Source organism: Canis lupus, chromosome 13 (assembly GCF_003254725.2).
Source record: "Canis lupus dingo isolate Sandy chromosome 13, ASM325472v2, whole genome shotgun sequence".
In the NCBI taxonomy this organism is placed as follows: Eukaryota; Metazoa; Chordata; class Mammalia; order Carnivora; family Canidae; genus Canis; species Canis lupus.
The window spans coordinates 37264604-37283214 of record NC_064255.1 but is presented as its reverse complement, the minus strand read 5'-3'; the positions used below and the strand labels follow the sequence as shown (position 1 = coordinate 37283214).

General features: G+C 61.9%; 2 protein-coding genes across 8 annotated transcripts; both read right to left on the bottom strand.

Moving 5' to 3' along the window:
• Positions 1-270: 270 nt before the first annotated feature.
• LY6E (lymphocyte antigen 6 family member E) lies at positions 271-3795 on the bottom strand. 3 transcript variants are annotated; one of them, XM_025450846.3, is made up of 4 exons: positions 3643-3795; positions 1771-1876; positions 1262-1381; positions 271-1172 (listed from the first exon to the last, which is right to left on the bottom strand). In XM_025450846.3, the coding sequence occupies exons 2-4, from the start codon at positions 1820-1822 to the stop codon at positions 952-954; spliced, it is 393 nt and encodes a 130-aa protein (XP_025306631.1). In that variant the 5' UTR covers positions 1823-1876; positions 3643-3795; the 3' UTR covers positions 271-951. The 3 variants fall into 3 exon arrangements, with proteins under 3 accessions (XP_025306631.1, XP_035568891.1, XP_048948787.1); XM_035712998.2 differs by having other exon boundaries at positions 1771-1964; positions 3643-3738; XM_049092830.1 differs by lacking the exon at positions 3643-3795 and adding an exon at positions 2703-2911.
• A 10094-nt stretch (positions 3796-13889) lies between these two features.
• On the bottom strand, positions 13890-17691 carry LOC112662371 (lymphocyte antigen 6H-like). 5 transcript variants are annotated; one of them, XM_035712979.2, is made up of 4 exons: positions 17137-17691; positions 16962-17033; positions 16745-16864; positions 13890-16035 (listed from the first exon to the last, which is right to left on the bottom strand). In XM_035712979.2, exon 4 carries the CDS (start codon positions 15676-15678, stop codon positions 14761-14763), a length of 918 nt encoding a protein of 305 aa, XP_035568872.2. In that variant the 5' UTR covers positions 15679-16035; positions 16745-16864; positions 16962-17033; positions 17137-17691; the 3' UTR covers positions 13890-14760. The 5 variants fall into 5 exon arrangements, with proteins under 5 accessions (XP_035568872.2, XP_035568866.2, XP_035568865.2 ...); XM_035712973.2 differs by having other exon boundaries at positions 13890-16479; positions 16962-17018; positions 17137-17677; XM_035712972.2 differs by having other exon boundaries at positions 13890-16479; positions 17137-17676.
• Between the last annotated feature and the right edge of the window lie 920 nt (positions 17692-18611).

Here is an 18611-nt window from a genome sequence, read left to right as displayed (position 1 = left end):
AAGCAGACTGACCTCCCTCTCTGCTTCCTGTCCTGTCCTGCCCTGCCCTGCCCCCTGTGGCCTGTGGCAGGAGCAAGTGGGGCTTGCTCCTTGGGCTCCTGTGAGGCAGGAGCAAGCCTGGCACAGGAAACGGGGTGGGAGTTTCCTTCTAGCCTCAGGGGGCCCCCCTCCCCCGTGTGGGCCTCAGCAGAGTCCCCCCAACATTAGGCCCCTGCTGGGAGGGGGCTCCCCCACGAGCAGCCACAGGCCATCACACCCAGAGCAGGAGGGTTGGGAACATGTGTTTATTTGAGGCACCAAAGCAGCAGGCCGACTCTGATGCGGGGGAGGGGTGGGGGCGGCAGCTGGGCGGTGGCTGACTCCTGGGTCCAGCAGTCCGAACCCAGATGCAGTGGAACCCCGTCTTCCAAAAGGGGTTTGTGAGTGAGCGTGGGCCGCATGAATGCCAGGGAAGAGCAGCTTTGTTGTTGGGGCCCCGGGAGCTCAGCCGCTGCCGACGTAGGTCTCCTGACGCCCGCGCTCTGGCTCCCACACGGCCGGACACTTGCACAGGCACTTGCACAGGGGCACACAGACACCCTGTCCACACAGCTGAGCTACACCACTGCCTGAGACAGCAGCATGCCGTCCTTCTGGGACATAGTGGCCGTCAGCACGTTTCCACCCCACCTGAGGGCCAGACCTGGGGGTCCATGGCCCCTCCCGGTGTGTCCCCAGGCCTCGGCTCTGACTCGGGGACCCTCGGCCCTTCCCGGGTTCCCTGAGGAAGCTCACATCACTGCCTGAGAAGGGAGGGTGGTGGCGGGGCCGGGGGCCGGCGTGACTGTGGGGACCAGGGGCGGAAGGGCCGGGATCGAGCAGGGTGACGGGTCGCAGGAAAAGGCTTCCGTCTGGTGTTGGGGTCGGGGAGGGGCCGGCCTCCCTTCCCGAGCTGCGGGAGTGGGCGCCCCGTCAGGGCCGGAGCCGCGGCAGGGCAGACAGCAGGCTGAGCAGGAGCCCGAGGCCCAGCAGCGCAGCGCTGGCCCGCAGCCCCCGGCCCGCCGTGCTGATGTTGCACAGGAAGCTCTGGCAGCAGTAGGTGCCCACGGACGCCACGCCGAGGTTGACGCTGGGGCTGGGGCAGATCGGGGAGCAGCCCTTGTTCAGGGTGTGGCCGAAGTCCACCAGGTTCCCTGCAGGGGGCACAGGGCAGTGAGGGCAGGGCGGGCGGGCCCCGGGGGCGGGGGCAGGCGGGTGCTCACCGGGAGGGGCGGGTGCTCACCGATGCCGGCGGATGCGGACACCGTCACACAGTAGTTGTCCGAGTCGGAGCAGACGGTCGGCTTCAGGCAGTAGAAGTTGCTGTTCTGATTCGTACATGAGAAGCACACCAGGCAGTGGGCTGCAGAACAAGGGGACACCTGTCTCAGGGCCCGGGAACCTTCAGGGGTGACCCCTCCGCCGCTCCTCCCCTTCCGGCCCCCCCTCACTTCCCAATCATCTGCAGATGTTAATGGAGCAATTATCATGCCCCAGGACTTGGCCCTGGAGGAGGAACTCCCGTGACATCCAAATGCACAGGGATAAGTGTGCCAGGGGCAGAACTGGGGCCTCCAGTGGGAGCAGGAAGGAGTGACCCGCTTTGCTGGGGGAGAGGACCTGTAGGGCCGTACAGAACAGTCACCCGGGAACAGGCCTGAAGGCCCCCGGGCACAGCTAGGGAGAAGGGAGAGAGAGAGTCCAGGAGGACAGCGGCTCACCCCACAGCCAGGGACCTCCGGGCCATCTCACCTTGCTCCGCGCCCAGAAGGGCCGCCAGCAGCACAGGGAGAAACACCTTCATTCTGGACGAGGCAGGGGCCTGGTCCGGGGTCTCACAAAGCCAGAGATGCTGGTCCTGCTTGGAGAACACTCACTGGAGGACCGCGCTGCTGCCCCGCATCCCCCTCCTCCCAGTGGGAGCCCAGCTGCCTCCGTTTCACAGCCTGCACACACAGGGCCCTCCTGCTCCACCTCTGAACCTGCCCCTCGCTGGGGGCACACTCCTCCTCGGGAGGCCCCTCCCCAAGCCTGTGGTGCCAGCTGTTGTGGCTGGATGAGGGAGCCCATTAAAGGTCTCAGGATCACACAGGGAGGGAGGCCAAGACAGTGGCCTTTCCTGGTGGTCTGAGGGGCCGGGGGGAATAGTGACCAGTGATATAAGCTGGCCAGCATCCAGAACTTTCCATGAGCCAGCTCCATTCCTGACAAGACTCAGGGGCTGGGCTGGGTGCACGAGGCACATCTAGCTGAGCACCCGCCTCCAGCAGCTTCTGTGCTGTGGAGACAAGGGGTGCTTCCCATTCTGTATGTTATTCAATGCTGACGACAGCGAGCCTATAAATATCTGCCATTCCCCCATTTTGTGCCTGAAAAAGAGGTTCGGTGAGCCTCGGCTAGGAAGATACGAGTCTATGGGGGCTGCCTGGTTCCCTACCCCAGGACCCTCTCCCGGGCAGAGACCCAGACCAGGGAGGTGAGTGCAGAAAGCACTCTGAGGTGACCAGCTGGGTTCCACCTCCCTGTTCAGGAGGCACGGTGTGGGAGGAGCAGTCTGGTGCCTTCTGCTGGGGACAGCCACGAGTGGGGGAAGGGCATCCCGGGCCGTGGAGCACGTTCCCAGACTCTGGGAAGAAGAATGCCAGGGAGAGAACAGGCTTTCCCCACCCTGGGCCTGGGCTGACCTCTTGGGGGCAGGGGCAGGAGCTGTAGATGCCCAAGAATGGTGCCCAGCCCAGGAGGAGCCTGCACACCAGATCCAGGTAGTTCAGGAAGAAAGGAGCCTCAGTTTCCTCCTCTGTAAAGTGAGGCTTGGGCATGGAGAAGCCCTGAGCGTCCTCAAGGAAGCTCTGGGATGCCCGATCACCAGTCACAGATGGTGTCGTCGTCGTCGTCCCCCTCCTCCCCCCTGCCAGGCACCCAACCAAACAGCCCCCACTGGGCTGGGCTGAGCTGAGGCACTGGATGGGTCAGGCAAAGGGAGCCCTGAGGGGACCCAGTGGGCCTGGGGACACTGCTGTTTGGGACCCAGAGGCCCACTCCTCCCCCAGGCTCCCGGGACTGATTTCTGACAAAGCCAGGCATCTGCTGACTGAGGGCCAATGGAGAGGTAGGAGCCTGGTCCTTGTCCCGGAAGATGGGAAGCAGCCAGGTGGCTCCGCAGGGGGTAGGGCGAGGGGGCCTTGGGAGGAGGGCCCCGGCACCGCCGCTTGCATAATCCTTGGCAAACAAGGACCTCTCGCCCCCTCCCGGGTAGGCTCGTCCCCAGGGCGGCCCACCAGGGCTGATTCTTCCCACCCTGCGGGCCCCTCAAGATGCCAGCTCCGTTCTGAAGTCAGCAAGGCTGCCCCTCGCCCCACGGGAGACGCGACGGGGAGCCCAGAGCTGGGTGGTGGGCCCCACGCCCGCGCGGCTCTGGGTCACCCGGCCGGGGAGCGCGCCGCTCCCGCCCGGTCCTGGGAAATACTGGGACAGGCCGGGAGGCCGGGGGTGGGGGTGAGGCTCAGCCCGGGGCCGGGCCCACCCGCCAGGCCCGAGCCTCCCCGCCCCCTCGCGTCCCCCCGCACCGCGCGCGCACCCCTCCGCCCTGCCCCGCTGCCCGCCCGCCCCCCGCCCGCGACTCACGCGGGGCGACGCGTCCACGGCCTCGCCGAGCTGCCCAAGCCTGGCGCCCGAGCGCACGACAGCCCGGGACTCCCGGCAGCCGAGGGGGCGGGGGCGGCGGGCGGAGTCGGCGCTCCGCGGGGGGGCGGGGGGCGGAGTCGGCGCCCCGGGGTTGGGGGCGCTGGGGCGAGCTGGGGGCGGGGCGGAGTCGGAATGCCGAGACCCGGGCGGGGCTGGCGGCAGCCCCAGGGAGGTGTCGGTGCCTGTCCGGCCGGTCCTTCTCGTCCCCCCGCGGGCCTGCGCGACATCACGGGGCAGCCCGGCGGCCGTGGCGAGGTGTGGCGGCGGGGGCGGCCCTACAGAGCGAGCTGGGGGCCTCGCGTCCCTTCCGCCTAGTGGGGTGCAGTGGGAGCATCTCTGACACGTGGGCCGGGCCCTCGGCTGGGCCAGGCCGCCGCCTCTGCCCGGGGCCCTCTGTGATCCTGCAGGTCCTGGTCCGGGGTCTGAGCCGTTGGACCCCCTGTGCGGGGGGGGGGGGGGGGGGGGGGGGGGAGGGGTGTCGCAGGGGGCAGGGGTCGTGGCCTCGGGGGATCCCCAGCGGGAGGTCCACCTTTGCTGGTTCTGGACCCCTTTTTACTCTGGGGTCCCTGTTACGTGGCTGCCCCACCTGGCCCAGTGCCTTGGCAGGATGCTCCCAGGCCCCCAGCTCAGGGCAGCCAGGGGATCCTTCCCAGAGCCAGGGGGTTGGGCACCTCCCGGGGCAGAGTCTGGAGGCCTCACAATAAAGCCAGCCTCCCCAGTCTGGAGGCAAGCCTTCCGGCCTCTCCCCAGTAGCCCTGCCTGGACCCGCCCCACCCGCCATGGGCAGAGAGGCCGCCCTGGGCTGTGGGCAGAGGGGAGGCCAGCGGCGCCCCATGCCCTGCATCCTGCTTCACATTGGCCAGGACCGGAGAGCAAAATGGAGAGCAATGCAGCCTCGGAGCTGGAGGGGGAGCTGGAGGGGGAGCTGGAGGGGGAGCTGGAGGGGGAGAGGGGGCTGTGTGGCCCTTCCTCCCTTCTCTCATTTCCAGGTTTCCTCCTCCTCCTGTGGGAACTCATGCAGTTCAGCTGAGTGTGAGCCACCTGCTTGTGTTGGAAATACACTTCACAGTTTCACATCACGCTTCCTGTGGGGAGCTGCGGCACCTGACCTTTTCTCTCAGCCTTTCTGGGTGGCACCTGCAGTGACAGTGGTGGCAGGTGCCAGGGGAAGTGGCTTCTTACCTCTTACAGTGGGGTAGGACAGGCAAGGGGGAGGGAGCTGAGGCGGAATGGCAGGGAGGGAGCTGTATGGGAAGAGGGACCCTGTAAAGGACCAGCCACGTGGGAAAGGACTAGGGGTATCCGAGGAGCCATGTGAGTGTGCAGGGGTATGAGTGAGTGTGTTTGGTGTGTATGGGTATGCTCGTGTCTTCACAGTTTTGGGATCAGGGTCACACGTTGCATGGTTTTCTTTGATATTCGGATAATGGGGGGACGCATCAACTTGGGAAGGCTTTGAGGACTCTTTCCTTGGAGGTTGAAGGTGGGGCTCTGCCCCTGTCCCAAATTCCCCAGCCAGGAGTGGTGGTATCTGTGGGGTGCCACACTTCCCTGGGGGACCGGCCGTGGGCCCCAGTCCTTGGTTAGCCCTCTGGATCTGACCTGTGGAGGGCAGGATGGGCGTCTGGTGGGGCTGCTTGACCCTATCCCCACGCAGCACCTCGCTGCTATCTTAGTCTGAGCTTTGGGCTTAGCCTGGAAGAGGGGAGTGTGAAGCTCCTTTGGCAAGTGGAGCCCCTTGCCGCCTGCCTGGAAGGGGCTTGGGTGAATTTTGGTCCCCATCAGAGGCATGCACTTCATCTTGGGCCTGCCCGTGAGTTCCGGTGTGGGCTGCTTTCTTGTTGATTCTGTCCAGCAGGTCAGGCCTCGAAGACCGGGGATTCCACGTGGGAACCCTCTGGCCTGTGGTGGGCGCTCAGCAAGCATTTGTGGGTGAAAGCATAAGTGGGCTCTGACCCACTCAAAACCTGACCCTGTGATTCAGAGGGCTCTTGTGATCTTCAACAACCAACTCACAACATGTCCCCAAGGTCACCGCCGCGGAGCAGCCATCAGACTCCAATGTCCTTTGAAAATGTATCTGCACATGCGTGGCCAAGCCAGGGGTTTGTGCAAGGCCTGATGACATGATCTGTGGGGTCCTTCTGAAAACCAAGGCGGGGAGGCTGGGCCGGCTCCCTCCAGGCTTGCTCTCGGGCTAACATGAACGACTGTCCGATGAACATCCTTGTAGACGTAGCTTCGGTTGAGGATTTCTCCGTGACCGATTCCTAGAAGTAGGAAGACTGGATCTCGGGCTCGTTTCTGTGAGGTGTTTCAAGGTACAGGAAAGATGGTAGGCAAGTCCTGACAGGCGAGTTGAAGGGGTGGCTGTTGCGGCTGGGTTAGAGGGTCATGCCCTCCACCTGTTCCTCCTGAAGGAGGCCTCACATCCAGGGGCTTGGCATAACCAGCCACATGTGCCCCCTGGGACTCAGGTGATGCCAGGGGGCTCCTGTATGAGGCCCGCCCACCCCAGGTGGACCCACTCACGCTGCCCCCCTCAACCCTGAACTCTGGGAACCTCCTTCGTGCGTGCCGGACACCTCCTGGAATGGCCAGGTAAGAGTCCACCTGGTGGAGGGTCTGGTTGTGTCTGCAGACACCCCTGCCTCTGCTTCTGCGTCCCTTTCTGGGCTCGCCGAGTTCTTTGGGCTGTGCACACTACCTGCTGATTTCCTGGGTCAGCTCCCCACCCGGGCGGCGGGGGTGCGGGCACCGAATGCTTTTTTGTTCCGCGCCCCAGTCTGCCCACCACTTTTGGGCAGACCCTGTCCTGAGGAGGGCCTCGGGGGGTAGACAGAGGGGGGTGCAGCCTAGGCGAAATGTCCCTCCACACGTCCCTCCACACGGGCACTCCCTGTGAGCTGGTGCTCCCTGCCCCAAGGGCAGCTCGGCCTGGGCCCAGCACCCCCACCCCACCTCGGGCCACCACCAGCCGGCCAGGTGGGTCCAGAAGGCCCTGCTGATAACGGCCAAGTGAGCCGGGGAGTGGACGGCGGGCCGGGGCCGGCCTTCCCGCACCGAGACCAAATGGTGGTGCGCCTAAGCAGGTGACCCGGCCTCCTGCCACTGAGGCAGGTTGGCCTCTCCAGCCTTGGTTCCTGCTTCCTGGGAAGGAAGGCGAGTGAGCGCAGGGAGCAGCTTGGAGGTGGGGGAGGGAAGCTGCCCACAGAGGTGCCTCCCCCAGGGTGTATGCAAACCTTTGGTCCTGCTTCTGGGGACTTCTCTCCCGGCAGAGACTGCTGGAGTTTGGGTTGCCAGCCCTTTGAGTTTTAGGAGGGGCGCATCTGGGCTGCCTCCCAGTCCTGTCCAGGGTCTGCCTCCAGGCGTGCCGTGGTCAGACAGGTCTCGAACTGGGAGAGATGGGTGCCTGCTGCCCTCAGTCTGCAGAAGGGGGGGATGGTCAGTGAGACGGAGGAGCTAATTAGGAGCCCTGCTCAGGGGAGCCGAGCTGACGGGAGCCTGGCACCGGGTGCTGAGGCCAGAGAGGAGGCCCAGGAGTGCAGGCAGGGCCGTCGCCCTAGTCTGGCATTCGGGTCTCTCATCCTGTACGGGAAGTACACGCCTGGCCACCGGGTGGGTCAGCCCCCAGCAGCCATCTGCCTGTGGGGGGAGGGTGTTCAGGTGCTGCTGGCAGGTGCTCCCCGCCTCCTCGGGCTCCGGCATCAGTGTCCCGGTGGCCCTGTCTCTTCCCCCTGGAGCTGCAGGTCTCTGCTTAGGGGTCCTGTGGGGAAGTGTGCAGACCCTGGCCCTCCTCTCCTGCTGCCGTGTCTTGGGGCTGGGACCCTGGGGCCAGCCCCTGAGGCCCTGGCTGGGATGGGCCAAGGCCTTGTCTGCCAGTGGGAGCTCAGTGTGCGAGGAGAGCCGCCCAAGGGGTCGGGGGCTGCTGGCGAGGTCACACGGTATGGCTCTGTACTCTCTGCCTTACCTCTGGGCCCAGCCCCACATCTCCAGGTGGAGCCTCAGCCTCTCAGGCTGGCTCCTGCTCCTCCCAGAGAACACAACAAAGTGCTGCTGTGATTGCAGAGCCGCAGGCTCAGCTCACTGTCTGACATGCTCCCACCCCAGGGCCTTTGCATAGCTGTTCCCCAATCTGGAACAGGAAGTCCACTCCAGACCTCCTTGGCCTGCACCTTGCTTCTCTGCTCCAGTGCCTGGATCAGAGAGCTCTGTGTCTTCCTGCCTGGGACGCAGCCGGCACTTCTCCTTGATATAGAACACTGCTCGGCAAGTATTAGGTGCTCGATTAATAGCAGGATGAATACATTTGAAGGGAAATACAGCTTGAGAGCTGATGTTGTGGGCTAGAAAGCCGCACTGAGAATTTAGAAGTGTGAGATTTACTATAAATAAATAAATAAATAAATAAATAAATAAATAAATAAATAAATAAATAAAAATGTGTGATGCTTGCGAGCAGGGCACTGCAGGGGGCCTAGTCGGCAGGAGGGGGTGTGGGGCCACCGTCCCCGGCCCCTTCACACACAGGACCACAGGCTCCCGTAGACACAACCTGGGAGCCACCTTAAGTGGTCCGGTAGCCAGCTAGGCGAAGCCCTTGTGGCTGCGGTGGGGGACTCTGGAAGTCCACAGGTTGAGGTCCTGCGGTGACCTGTTGGAATCCATCACAGGACTCGTCGCAGAGCGCTGCGGAGACCCCTGCCCTTGTGAGTGTCCTGGGGGGGCCAGAACAGTCAGGATCTGGTCTGAGGAGATAATCCTTTAAGTGTTTTCAGGCTCAGGACACAGGAAGCAGCAGTGAGGAAGCTGCTGAGAGGCCACCTGGGTCTGGGGGTGCTGACACTGGCTGCGGGCTGAGGGGGCACAGAGGGCAGGGGCCTCCCTTGCAACGATGCCCATGGAGGTCCCTACCCGAGTGTGGCTGGAGCGGACACCACCTCTCCCCTCACAGTGCCCCTTCCCTCCGCCCTGATTGAGCAGTGCACCTGCTGCAGGCCATGAGGCTGGTCCACCCCAGAGGCCGTGGTCACTCTGGTCCAGCCGGCGCTCCATTTTCCTGGACAGCCTATGGATTTGCTTCTCCTTTCCCCGCCATCCCTGCCCTGGGCCCTGGTCAGGACCCCTCAGGCTGGCCCAGCAGATCTCCCCAGCTTGAGGCTTGGGGTTCCCTCCTCTCACGAGCAAGTCAGCTTCAAGCTTGGCGGGGTGTCCGGGGGGGTGGGGACACCCACTGCTGTCCTGTTGGGGAGTGGGGCCTGGATCCCAGTAGGGTACTGGCACCGGGGCCCTGTGAAGCCTCCCTGACACTCTTCCTGGTGAGAGCCTGGGGACCCAGCCAGGTGGGAGAGTGAGTGGGGCTCTGAGATTCTCCAACAGGGCAGCCAGCACCCGCAGGTGGGGGCAGAGATCGGCCAGGTAGGGCCATCCAGGGAGCCCCGATGGCTGCAGGCTGGACGCGCCTCTTGCACGGACCGCTGCTTTCACCGGCCTCATTCTAGACTTCAGTATGATTCTTTTTTAAAAAAATTGATTTTATTTATTTATTCATGAGACAGAGAGAGAGAGAAAGAGAGAGAGAGAGAGAGAGAGGCAGAGAGAAGCAGGCTCCACACAGGGAGCCGGATACAGGACTCCATCCCTGGACCCCAGGGTCACACCCTGGGCTGAGGCAGGCGCTCAACGCTGAGCCACCCAGGGATCCACTTCAACATGATTCTAAGAAGCCTCGGACCTGCCAGTGGGTTTCCCATGGCTCAGGCACCCCTCCGTGCCTGCCCTTGTCTGAACTGGCTCTCTTGAGATCCATCAAAAAGGTGTCCCTCTGGCACTGTCGCACTCGGCCAGCAAAGGCAGCAGTTCCGGGCCCCGGGAACCCTCTCTTACCATTTGCAGACTAGGTGATTAGTAAAATTTCTCCTAGGAAATGCAGAAAACTCATCCCTGGTCGTACCAAATGGGAAAGGAGGTGAGCAAGGGTGTGTGCAGAGCCCCGATCCGCGGTATGGGCCTCCACGAGAGGACATGTCCCTGGGAGCCCCAGTGTACCCCCCTCTGCCCTACTGTTTGCACCTTTTGTCCTTGGTCACCAGGATGTAGTTTTGGGATCTAGGTGAGATTTGCTGGGGTGAGGTCTGAACCTGAAGACCCACAAAGAATTCTTGAGACGTCTTTGGTGCAAAATGGTGGTGTCGTTATTAGAGCCTGGCGGGGGGAGGGGACAGGGGAGGTGGACGGGGCAGGACTCTCGGCTGATTATATACCTGCAGCTTGGGGGAGGTAAGGAAAAGAGAGGTTTCAAAAGGACTGTCCTCTGTTAAGGAGGACCTATGAGACACTGGTAGGTCCAGTATGGTCACGTTAAAGGTTGCTTTTCCCCCAGGCCAGGCATTAACATGGACACAGTGGGGAACTTCCTGAGGAATGTCACTTATGTCCCACCCTGGGGGGTGTCAGCTTGTGCTTTGTCCCCAGGGGCAGGGCTCACTGGATGGCCCCCTACACCCTGAGATGGCCCCCTACACCCTGGGATGGCCCCCTACATCCTGGGATGGCCCTCTACACCCTGAGATGGCCCCCTACACCCTGAGATAGCCCCCTACACCCTGGGATGGCCCCCTACACGCTGGGATGGCCCCCTACACCCTGGGATGGCCCCCTACACCCTGGGATGGCCCCCTACACTGCCGCCACCCAGCCTCAGCCCCCGGGGCTCACTCCCTGGCCAGAGGAGGGAAGGAGGGCGGGGAGGAGAAGGGAGGGGAGCATGAGGAGAGGTGTCAGGCTGTGGGCTCTGGGAGCAGACCCCAAGGAGAGTGGCAGGTTCAAGAGAGGGATACTCAGGGACTCTGCAAGCGCGATGAGGGAGGGGGGAGTGGGCGAGATGGCAGGGCCTGGCTCGGAGGTGCAGTGCTGGTGGGAAGGCCTTGTGCCTCAATCACCAGATGGAGGGACCTGCCTGGGTGCCACGCAGGGGACGATGGGAAGCGTTGGAAAACGGGGCTTTGTTATAAGGACATTTATCTGTCGTGTGCCCTGTGGGTCTCCGAACCGTCCACGTGTCTCCTGACTGTGGGTCTGGCCAGGGACAGGGGTTCCCGGGCTCCCCAACACCCCCAGGGCTGGGTGTGAGCTGGGCCGGGGCTGGGGGGATTCTCTGTGGGCCGTGGGGATAGGGTTCAGGCTGGGGGTGCTCAGCCACACTCCTGCCCCTTCTTGGGGGGTCACCAGCGTCTCCCACCCTCCAGGAGGCTCATGCGTTAGTGAGAACACTTCTCCACATTTTTGACCCAAATTCACCGTAAAAAACACATCTGACCTTCTGATCAGTGTATATAAATCCTTACTGTGGTACTCGGGGATTTCTATGCCATCCACTCGTGTCTCGCTCCATTCTACGTTTTACAAGATTTCATTTGAGAGCAGCAGCGTGTGCACATGCAAGTGGGAGCAGGGCAGAGGGAGACCCCGCTGAGCAGGGAGCCCCACTCGGGGCTCAGCCCCGGGACCCCGGGATTATAGCCCAGCTGAAAGCAGCTTAGCTTGACCCACTGAGCCACCCAGGCACCCCCTCCACTCTATTTTTTATTTAAAAAATCTAATCAGCAGCCACTATGCTGTCTTCACCAGCAGTCGGGGGCACCAGAAAGCCCCTAGTGACCCACACTTAATTTTCAGAGGGTTTATTAGGACTTTCTTACAGAAAATAATTACCTAAGTAATTATTTAATAATAATTAATTTTAAAAATAATTATTATTTAATAATAATTACCTAAGTAACAAAACCATGTTCAGGAAAGAAATGGAATGTTAAATGCAGATGAACTTGGTTTGAGCTGTGGGAGCGATGCCTGTCACCCCCTCACCCTGGCCCGTGAAGTGAGGGTGCCCTCACTGATCCCCCACAGCCTGATGGGGGGGTCCGCAGGCACCACCCACCCCCGGGGACCCTCCCGTGTTCACCACTGTGCCCTGGAGCAGGGAGGGTGGTCACAGAGCACCCGGGGTGGGGGTGGGGGTGGGGGTGTAGCAGGGAGCCCCTGAGACACCCCGAGCCTCAGCCCTCCCCAGCTCCTGGCCAGCAGGAGACCGTCGCCCCGCTAGGGGAGCCCAGAGCACTGCTGGCGCACTGACCAGTGTCCACCCAAGATGGGCAGCTGGGGGGTCAGCTCTGGCCAAGAGCGGTCCAGGTCTGCGGCAGGTTGGGGTGGGGAGCCTCATGGAGGGGCGCAGTGAGGCGGGCAGAGGCGAATCCAGGAGGAAGGGGAGTCCAGTGGTGCTGGGGTTGTCCCCCAAGGCAGCAGACCCTGCGGAGTGCGGGGCAGGGGTGGCTGGGCAGCAGGTGCCTGGAGCCGCTGGTAGGGTCTGGCCAGAGGAGCTGGTGACCTGGGGACTGCGGGTGTGCCGCTCCACACCCCCCCAGTGGCCAAGGACAGAGTATCCATCTGGCCCCCCGCCCCTGAGCCTGCATACTGCCCAGGGACAGGTACCCTGCACTTTGCCGTCAACCCCCACCCCGGGCCTGCCGTGGGTGGGGCGCCCAGGACCCGTTGGCCCTGAGCCGTGGGGTGGCCTGCACCCTGGGCAGCGCTCGCGGGGCGGCCTTCTGGGTGGGCCACAGGATTTGGTTCCATGTTTCCCAGGGTGGCTGTTGACCTGGGGGCTGGGTGAGAGCTGCGCGGGAGGCACTAACCTCGGTTCCTGGGGGTCCGGCTCCTACACACGCGCTGGCACCTTCTCCCCGCCCCCCTCCCCCCCACCCCACCCCCGTGCCCCGGGGCCCCGTCCTGCCTGAGTCCGGAGGCCTCTCCTGGGGGAGCCTGGTGCCCCTGTGGGGTCCAGGCCCAGCCAGAGGGGACGTTGGGGGTGGGGGGAGCTTCATCAACCCCCCCCTCCCTGCCCTCAGCCTTAGGCCGGGCAGGGGCAGCTCGTTCAGGAAGGGTGGGCTCCGGCCAGGCCCCCCAAGACCTTGAGGGCTGAGTTCCTGCATTGTTCCTGCAGGGGCTCTCCGGTCCTGGCAGAGATTTTATCTCCTGGCTGGGAAGCCTCCTCCCTGGTGGTGGCGGGAATGGCCAGGGAGGCGGGGGAGGCCTTTAGCCTCTTGGGGTGGGAGCCTGGGGGGCCACCCCTCTGCACGTGGGACACCCAGCTCCTCGTCCTGCTGCCTTCCCGCTGTAGGGGCCCGGAGGGGGTGTGGACAGGGGATTCCTGCCTCATTCCTCCAGGAAGCTGACTGTCAAGTCGATGCCTCGCTGGAGAGAAAAACAACCTTAGCTTGACAATGGCCGGCCTCCGCCTCCTGGCCTCCTGTGAATCTTCTTTAGCAGGAAAGTCCTTTTAAAACCCACCCTTGTTCTTACTTCCCCAACCCCCACCCCTCACGGTCCTGGGGCAGCTGCTCTTCCTGCCCTCAAGTCCTGTCCCCGTGCTTTAATAAAACCAGCATTTTGCACCAAAGACATCTCAAGAATTCTTTCTGGGTCGTTGGGTCCGGACCTCACCCCAGCAAACCTCGCCTAGATTCCAAAGCTACGTCATGACCAGCGGCTGGGCCAGGGAGGCCCGTGAGCCCACCCGCCCATTGCACAGAAAGGGGCGCAGGTGCCAGAAGCGCACCTGTTCTTAATTGTGCAGGAAGTCCAGGCAGGACAGACACAGATTCCAGACAGACAGATGCACTTTGACCCAAGTCAGCCGGCTTTCCTGGGGCCCCTGCCATGCGAGCTCATGCCGCTGGCCTCCCTCCTGCTGGGAACATGCCCGCGTGCACGGGAGGGTGGAGTGGGTGGGGGGCAATGGGGTCGGACCGTGACCTCAGTCTGTGTGGCACCCAGAGGCCCTGGGCATTTCCAGGTCGCACACAGGCAGGGAAGGCCATGTCCGTGTTGACGAGAGCAGGACTAGTTATGATTTATTAAGGTCTCAGATGGAGCTGGAGGGAACACCCTGGAAGTGACCAGGAAAGGCAGGGGAGCGGCCCAGGGCGCGGGCTCCAGGACTAGCCTCTGGCCCCAGAGAGTCCATGTGCTGTCCGCGGCGTGGGCCTTGGCACGGGGGCCGCAGTGCAGATCTGGGAGCGTCGGCACCAACGCTGATTTCCTGCCTTTGACCTTGGTTATGTAAGAAGTTAATGTGGGGTGACGCCGAGTGGAGGGAATAGAGGAACTCGGTGCTATTTTTGAAACTTCTTTGTAAGTGTGAACTGATTTCAGAATGAAGAGCTGAAATGTTTTCAAAGCAGCATGGAGTAGGCTCAGTGGGAGATAAGTGAGTGTGGGGAGCTGCCCCCCCTTTGTCCGCCGCTCCCACCAGCCCTGCCGCAGGTGTTGGGGTGACCCAGGGGCGCAGGGGGCCTGTGGAGTCAGAGAAGGATGAATTCTGCCCCAGACTGTGTTTGGTCTTTGGGTCAGGGGCTGGGGTGTCATGAAGAAAATATTTCCGATGGATCAAAACTCAAATTGGAGGATTTAGGCAGCCTGGGTGGCTCAGCGGTTGAGCGTCTGCCTTGGGCCCGGGGCATGACCCCGGGGTCCCGGGATCGAGTCCCCACAGGGAGCCTACTTCTCCCTCTGCCTGTGTCTCTGCCCCTCTCTGTGCCTCTCATGAATAAATAAATAAAATCTTTAAAAAAAAAAGGAAATGGAGGACTTAGCAATTTTAAGAAGAATATAAGAAAATCTCTTCATATGTTGACAGAAAATATGTTTAGGTAACCCACTAGGACATTTAAGAATATTAACAATGAAAAGAAGTTTGCCCGTTACCATGTTACGATACAGCAATCAAAAAGATAAGACACACGCTAGAGTACCTCAGAGCCTCGTACCGCTCCCCAACATGGGCGGACTATGAAGCCCAAGGAGACGAGTGGCGGTGCGACCCGGGCCGGTGGCTCCGGCTGCTGCCTAGAGCGGCCCCGGGCGGACAGGACCCGCGGAACCCCTTTGGCCTGTGGCCTGCGCACTCGGGAGGGCCTGGTCACCACACAGCGAATTCGCCGGGCAGGCCAGCGGACGTGGGCCCTAGCCCGGGTCCCCCCGGGAGCCAGCATGCTGAGGTCAGGAGGCGGGGGACTGGCCTACCAGCCATGGTTCTTCAAACCCCTGTGCCCACCAAGCCCCCTGCCCCCCCCACATACCCTCACCCTCCAGGAGCCCTCCCCCACACAGGGCATAGTTGGGGTGTGTAGAGTCAGGATGCATGGGATGCACCGCACGAGGGGGGGGGGCGAGTTGGGAGATGCTGGGAGGAGGGGTGGTGGGAAGAGGCTTCGGATTTCCAGACCTCAGAGGCCCTGCTCTGCCCCGGGGCCCTGTCCCTGTGGGCCCCACCTCCCTTCCCCAGGCCCTGTGCTTCCTCCAGCACCCCCAGCCTGGGGAACGGCCACCCCCTTGTTTGGGGGTGAAGCTGGATCTGCCAGTCCTTTCCGCTCGGTAGGTAGTGAGAGGACTCAAGGGAGAACTCACTGGGTCTGCTCCGTGGAGGTGGAAGTCACATGTGAGCCAGTCAACTAACTGATGGGCCAGGGCACCACTTCTGGCTCTCTGTCTTTGCCACAGACTGGCATGAGGCTCCCGGTGCCTCAGTTTCCTTGCTTGTGAAGGGAAGACCCTACCCTGAGAGTCCCGTGGAGTCCTGGAGCCACACTCAGGGGGTTGCTGCACCAGGCAGGGAAGGAGGGGGCTTTTCTTCCTGAAGATGTGACTGGGGGCAACTAGGCAGGAGATGAAGCTCTGGGCTCCATGCCAGGGGGAGGAGCGGGGTCCTGTGGGCTGGGGATCCTGGGGTCGCCTGGGGCGCGGGGGCTCAGAGGGGAAGAATGCATGAAAGATGAACTGGCCCAGACCCTGTCTTCCACTGCTGCGGGCCTCTGCTGAAGCCCCCCCCCAGCACATCAGCCACCTACAGAGGGTGCAGGGCTGGCTCCCGGGAGGGACTTGGGGAGCAGGGAGTGTGCACCGGGGGATATGCTTCATGGGGACGAGGGGGAGCTACCACCCTACTGTGCCTCGCGGGAGGGGGGGGCTCCAGAATTGACCACTGCTCCTAGACCCTGGGGCCATGGGCGCCCCCCCTGGCTGAGGGAAAACCAAGAGGTAGGGAAGTCCCCCTCCCAGGCAGGCCCCAGGCGCCACCCACCCTCCCCTCGTGGGGCAGAACTGCAAGCCAAGAACAGGACGATGTCGAAAGTGTTTATTCTCTCCGGCCCCGGCTGGCACAGTGTTGGCCGTCCCCGGGCTGGGCTGTGGGCTTTGCTGTCCTAGAGGTCACGTCTGGTCAGGGCCAGGGCGCGACAGGCTCTGCATCTTGGGTCAGTGGTTAACTGATGGTGTCTGCAAAGGGGGACAGGCCTGTTGGCCTAGCAGGGCACTGGGTGCCAGGGAGGTTGGGCGGGAGCGGCTGAGGGTCTACAGGGTCTGCAGTGTCCGCGTGTGCGCTTGCGAGTGCGTGAGTGTGCGGGGCAGCGAGCTTGCTTCGTGTGCACGCTGCGTGGAAGTCTGCCCTCTGTGCTGGGGTCAGGGCTGCTCACAGCAGGGCCCAGAGGGAGGCGGGTGCTAGGCTGAGCAGCAGCCCCCCGCAGGGGCCCAGGGCCTGCGCCCCCCTATTACAGAGGTCCTTTTCACAGCACGTCAAACTCTGCAGTTCAGACTTGGGTAGGCTGGGGTCCAGCTGGTCCAGCTGGTCCAGGCTACTCATCCGGAAAATCCACTGCAGGGTCTCCTTAGCTTCCTTGCAGGAGGGAGCACACCCCTTGTACTTTGACCTCACCTGCATTCCTGTGGGCAAGGAGCCCCGGTGTGAGAGGTGCCCTCCCACCCTCCTGGAGTCATCCTGGGTCACCCACTCCCTGGGGCGCATGGCCCCCCAATCCTCTGTGCAGTCCCATCGGCTCCCCAGGAAGGCCAGCCCCTCTGCGTGGATGGGGACACTGAGGCAGGCGGGACCCTAGCCCCTGCCAAACCCACACTCCTCTGATTGGCTGGGGGAGCCTCAAGCACAGCTCCCCGAGCTGCCCCCGGGCTCTGGGTGCTGGGGACTCACCACCGCTCGAGGTCGTGGTTATGTTACTGTCGAAGCAGATGCCAGGCCTCAGGCACTGGGTGGGCGGGCACAGGCTGTCGCTGGGCGCCCCGGGGCAGGTGTAGCACAGCAGGCTCCGCGCTGGGCCGTGGGGAGGGCTGCAGTTAGAGGAGGCCGAAGCCCGCTCCCCCCCCCCCCCCCCCCCCCCCCCCCCCCCCCCGCACAGGTCCCGGCTCACCTCGCTCCTGGCACAGCAGGACGGCCAGCCACAGGACAGGCGCGGCTCTCATGGCTCCTGGGGATGGTGGCCCTGCGGGGTGCCCCAGCCTCAGTCTCTGGCCTGCCCTCCCCAGCCCCTGCCCTCTGAGGCCGACCCCTTTGGTGCCTCCCCGGCCTGGTCCCCCCTCACTCACCCACTAGCGTCAGGTTTCCCTCAGCGAGGTGACATCTGGAGCCACTAACCCCATGGCCACCAGATTCTCCCCCTGCATCCTGTGACCACCGGGCGGGCGGGGGGAGCTGGGGCCGGGCTCTTCTGGCTCCACCCTTTTCCGGGAGTTCTGGCTGTCAGACCCTCAGTGGGATCCTGAATCCCAGGCCGGGAGGGGGGGTCACCTCGCCATCCAGCAGTGGCTTTGGGGAAATGTCAGGAGGAAGCTGGGCGCCCCCAGGTCCTGGCTCCCCCGCGGAGGTCTCTCTGAGGCTGTGGGGCCCTCCCCAGCTGTAGAGCTGAGCCCTGTCAACCTGCTTCCTCCCCTCCTGGCCCCCAGCGCAGTCCCATAAGCCTGTCCTATCCTCCATGCCTTCTCTCCAAAAAGTACCCTCCAACAAGCACAAAAAACAGAAAAAAAAATTTTTTTGAATGTCAAGTTCATCGTTTTTCTGCTGCACTTGACATAAGTAGTCATGAGTACCGAGCAGTAGACTTCTATGGCATCTTCACCTTGTACACCTTCTCAGGCTGAATTTATAGCTTTTATAATCTTAGACATCCGGTAGACGTAACAGTGGCTTATTTGAGTTTGACTAGCAAACTCAAATATAATAAAGATGTGTGCTCTGATTATACTTAATGCTGATAACTCAGGAGACACAGTTGTTTTTATTAAATCAACAGTTTTTTTTTTTTAAGTTTTTTTTTTTTAATTTTTATTTATTTATGATAGTCACACAGAGAGAGAGAGAGAGAGGCAGAGACACAGGCAGAGGGAGAAGCAGGCTCCATGCACCGAGAGCCCGATGTGGGATTCGATCCCGGGTCTCCAGGATTGCGCCCTGGGCCAAAGGCAGGCGCCAAACCGCTGCGCCACCCAGGGATCCCAAATCAACAGTTTTTAAAAAAGATTTTATTCATTTATTCATGAGACACACACAGAGAGAGAGAGAGAGAGAGAGAGAGAGGCAGAGACACAGGAAGTGGGAGAAGCAGGTGCCTCGCAGGAAGCCTGATGCGGGACTCGATCCCAGGACCCTGGATCACCGCCTGGGCTGAAGGCAGACACTCATGCGCTGTGCCACTCATGTGTCCCTAAACCAACAATATTAAACTAGGCTTATTTACCAAAGATTTACCCAAGTCAAATAAACTGGAACAGCATTTGGTTAACTTCTATATTTATAAGAGTGTTAGGGATATTTTACGTGAGCACTGATTTATGGGTAAGTAAATCAGAACAGTCTTCTCTATGGGATTTTATAAGTTGATTTGATAATATTAGCCAGAGGTAGGAGAATGTCCTATATACATAGCTTGGTGCATACACGAACTCCAGAAGGGTCCATGTAGGTACCCTATAGTTTTATTCCAAAATCCTAGCCGGAGGCAGGCAGAAACATGGTAATACAAAATTCCCTAGTTTATAGAAACCAGTTGGTTCTCACTTTTGCC

What these genes read in the sequence shown, in the direction of transcription:
- LY6E (XM_049092830.1), bottom strand. Translation starts at nt 2,837, where the DNA reads ATGCCCAAGCCTCACTTTACAGAGGAGGAAACTGAGGCTCCTTTCTTC. An exon ending in CCTGCCCCTGCCCCCAAGAG is followed by an intron (nt 1,877 to 2,702) that starts GTCAGCCCAGGC and finishes TTCTCCAAGCAG; the next exon opens with GACCAGCATCTCTGGCTTTG. An exon ending in GTCCGCATCCGCCGGCATCG is followed by an intron (nt 1,173 to 1,261) that starts GTGAGCACCCGC and finishes TGCCCCCTGCAG; the next exon opens with GGAACCTGGTGGACTTCGGC.
- LOC112662371 (XM_035712979.2), bottom strand. Translation starts at nt 15,678, where the DNA reads ATGAAGCATATCCCCCGGTGCACACTCCCTGCTCCCCAAGTCCCTCCC.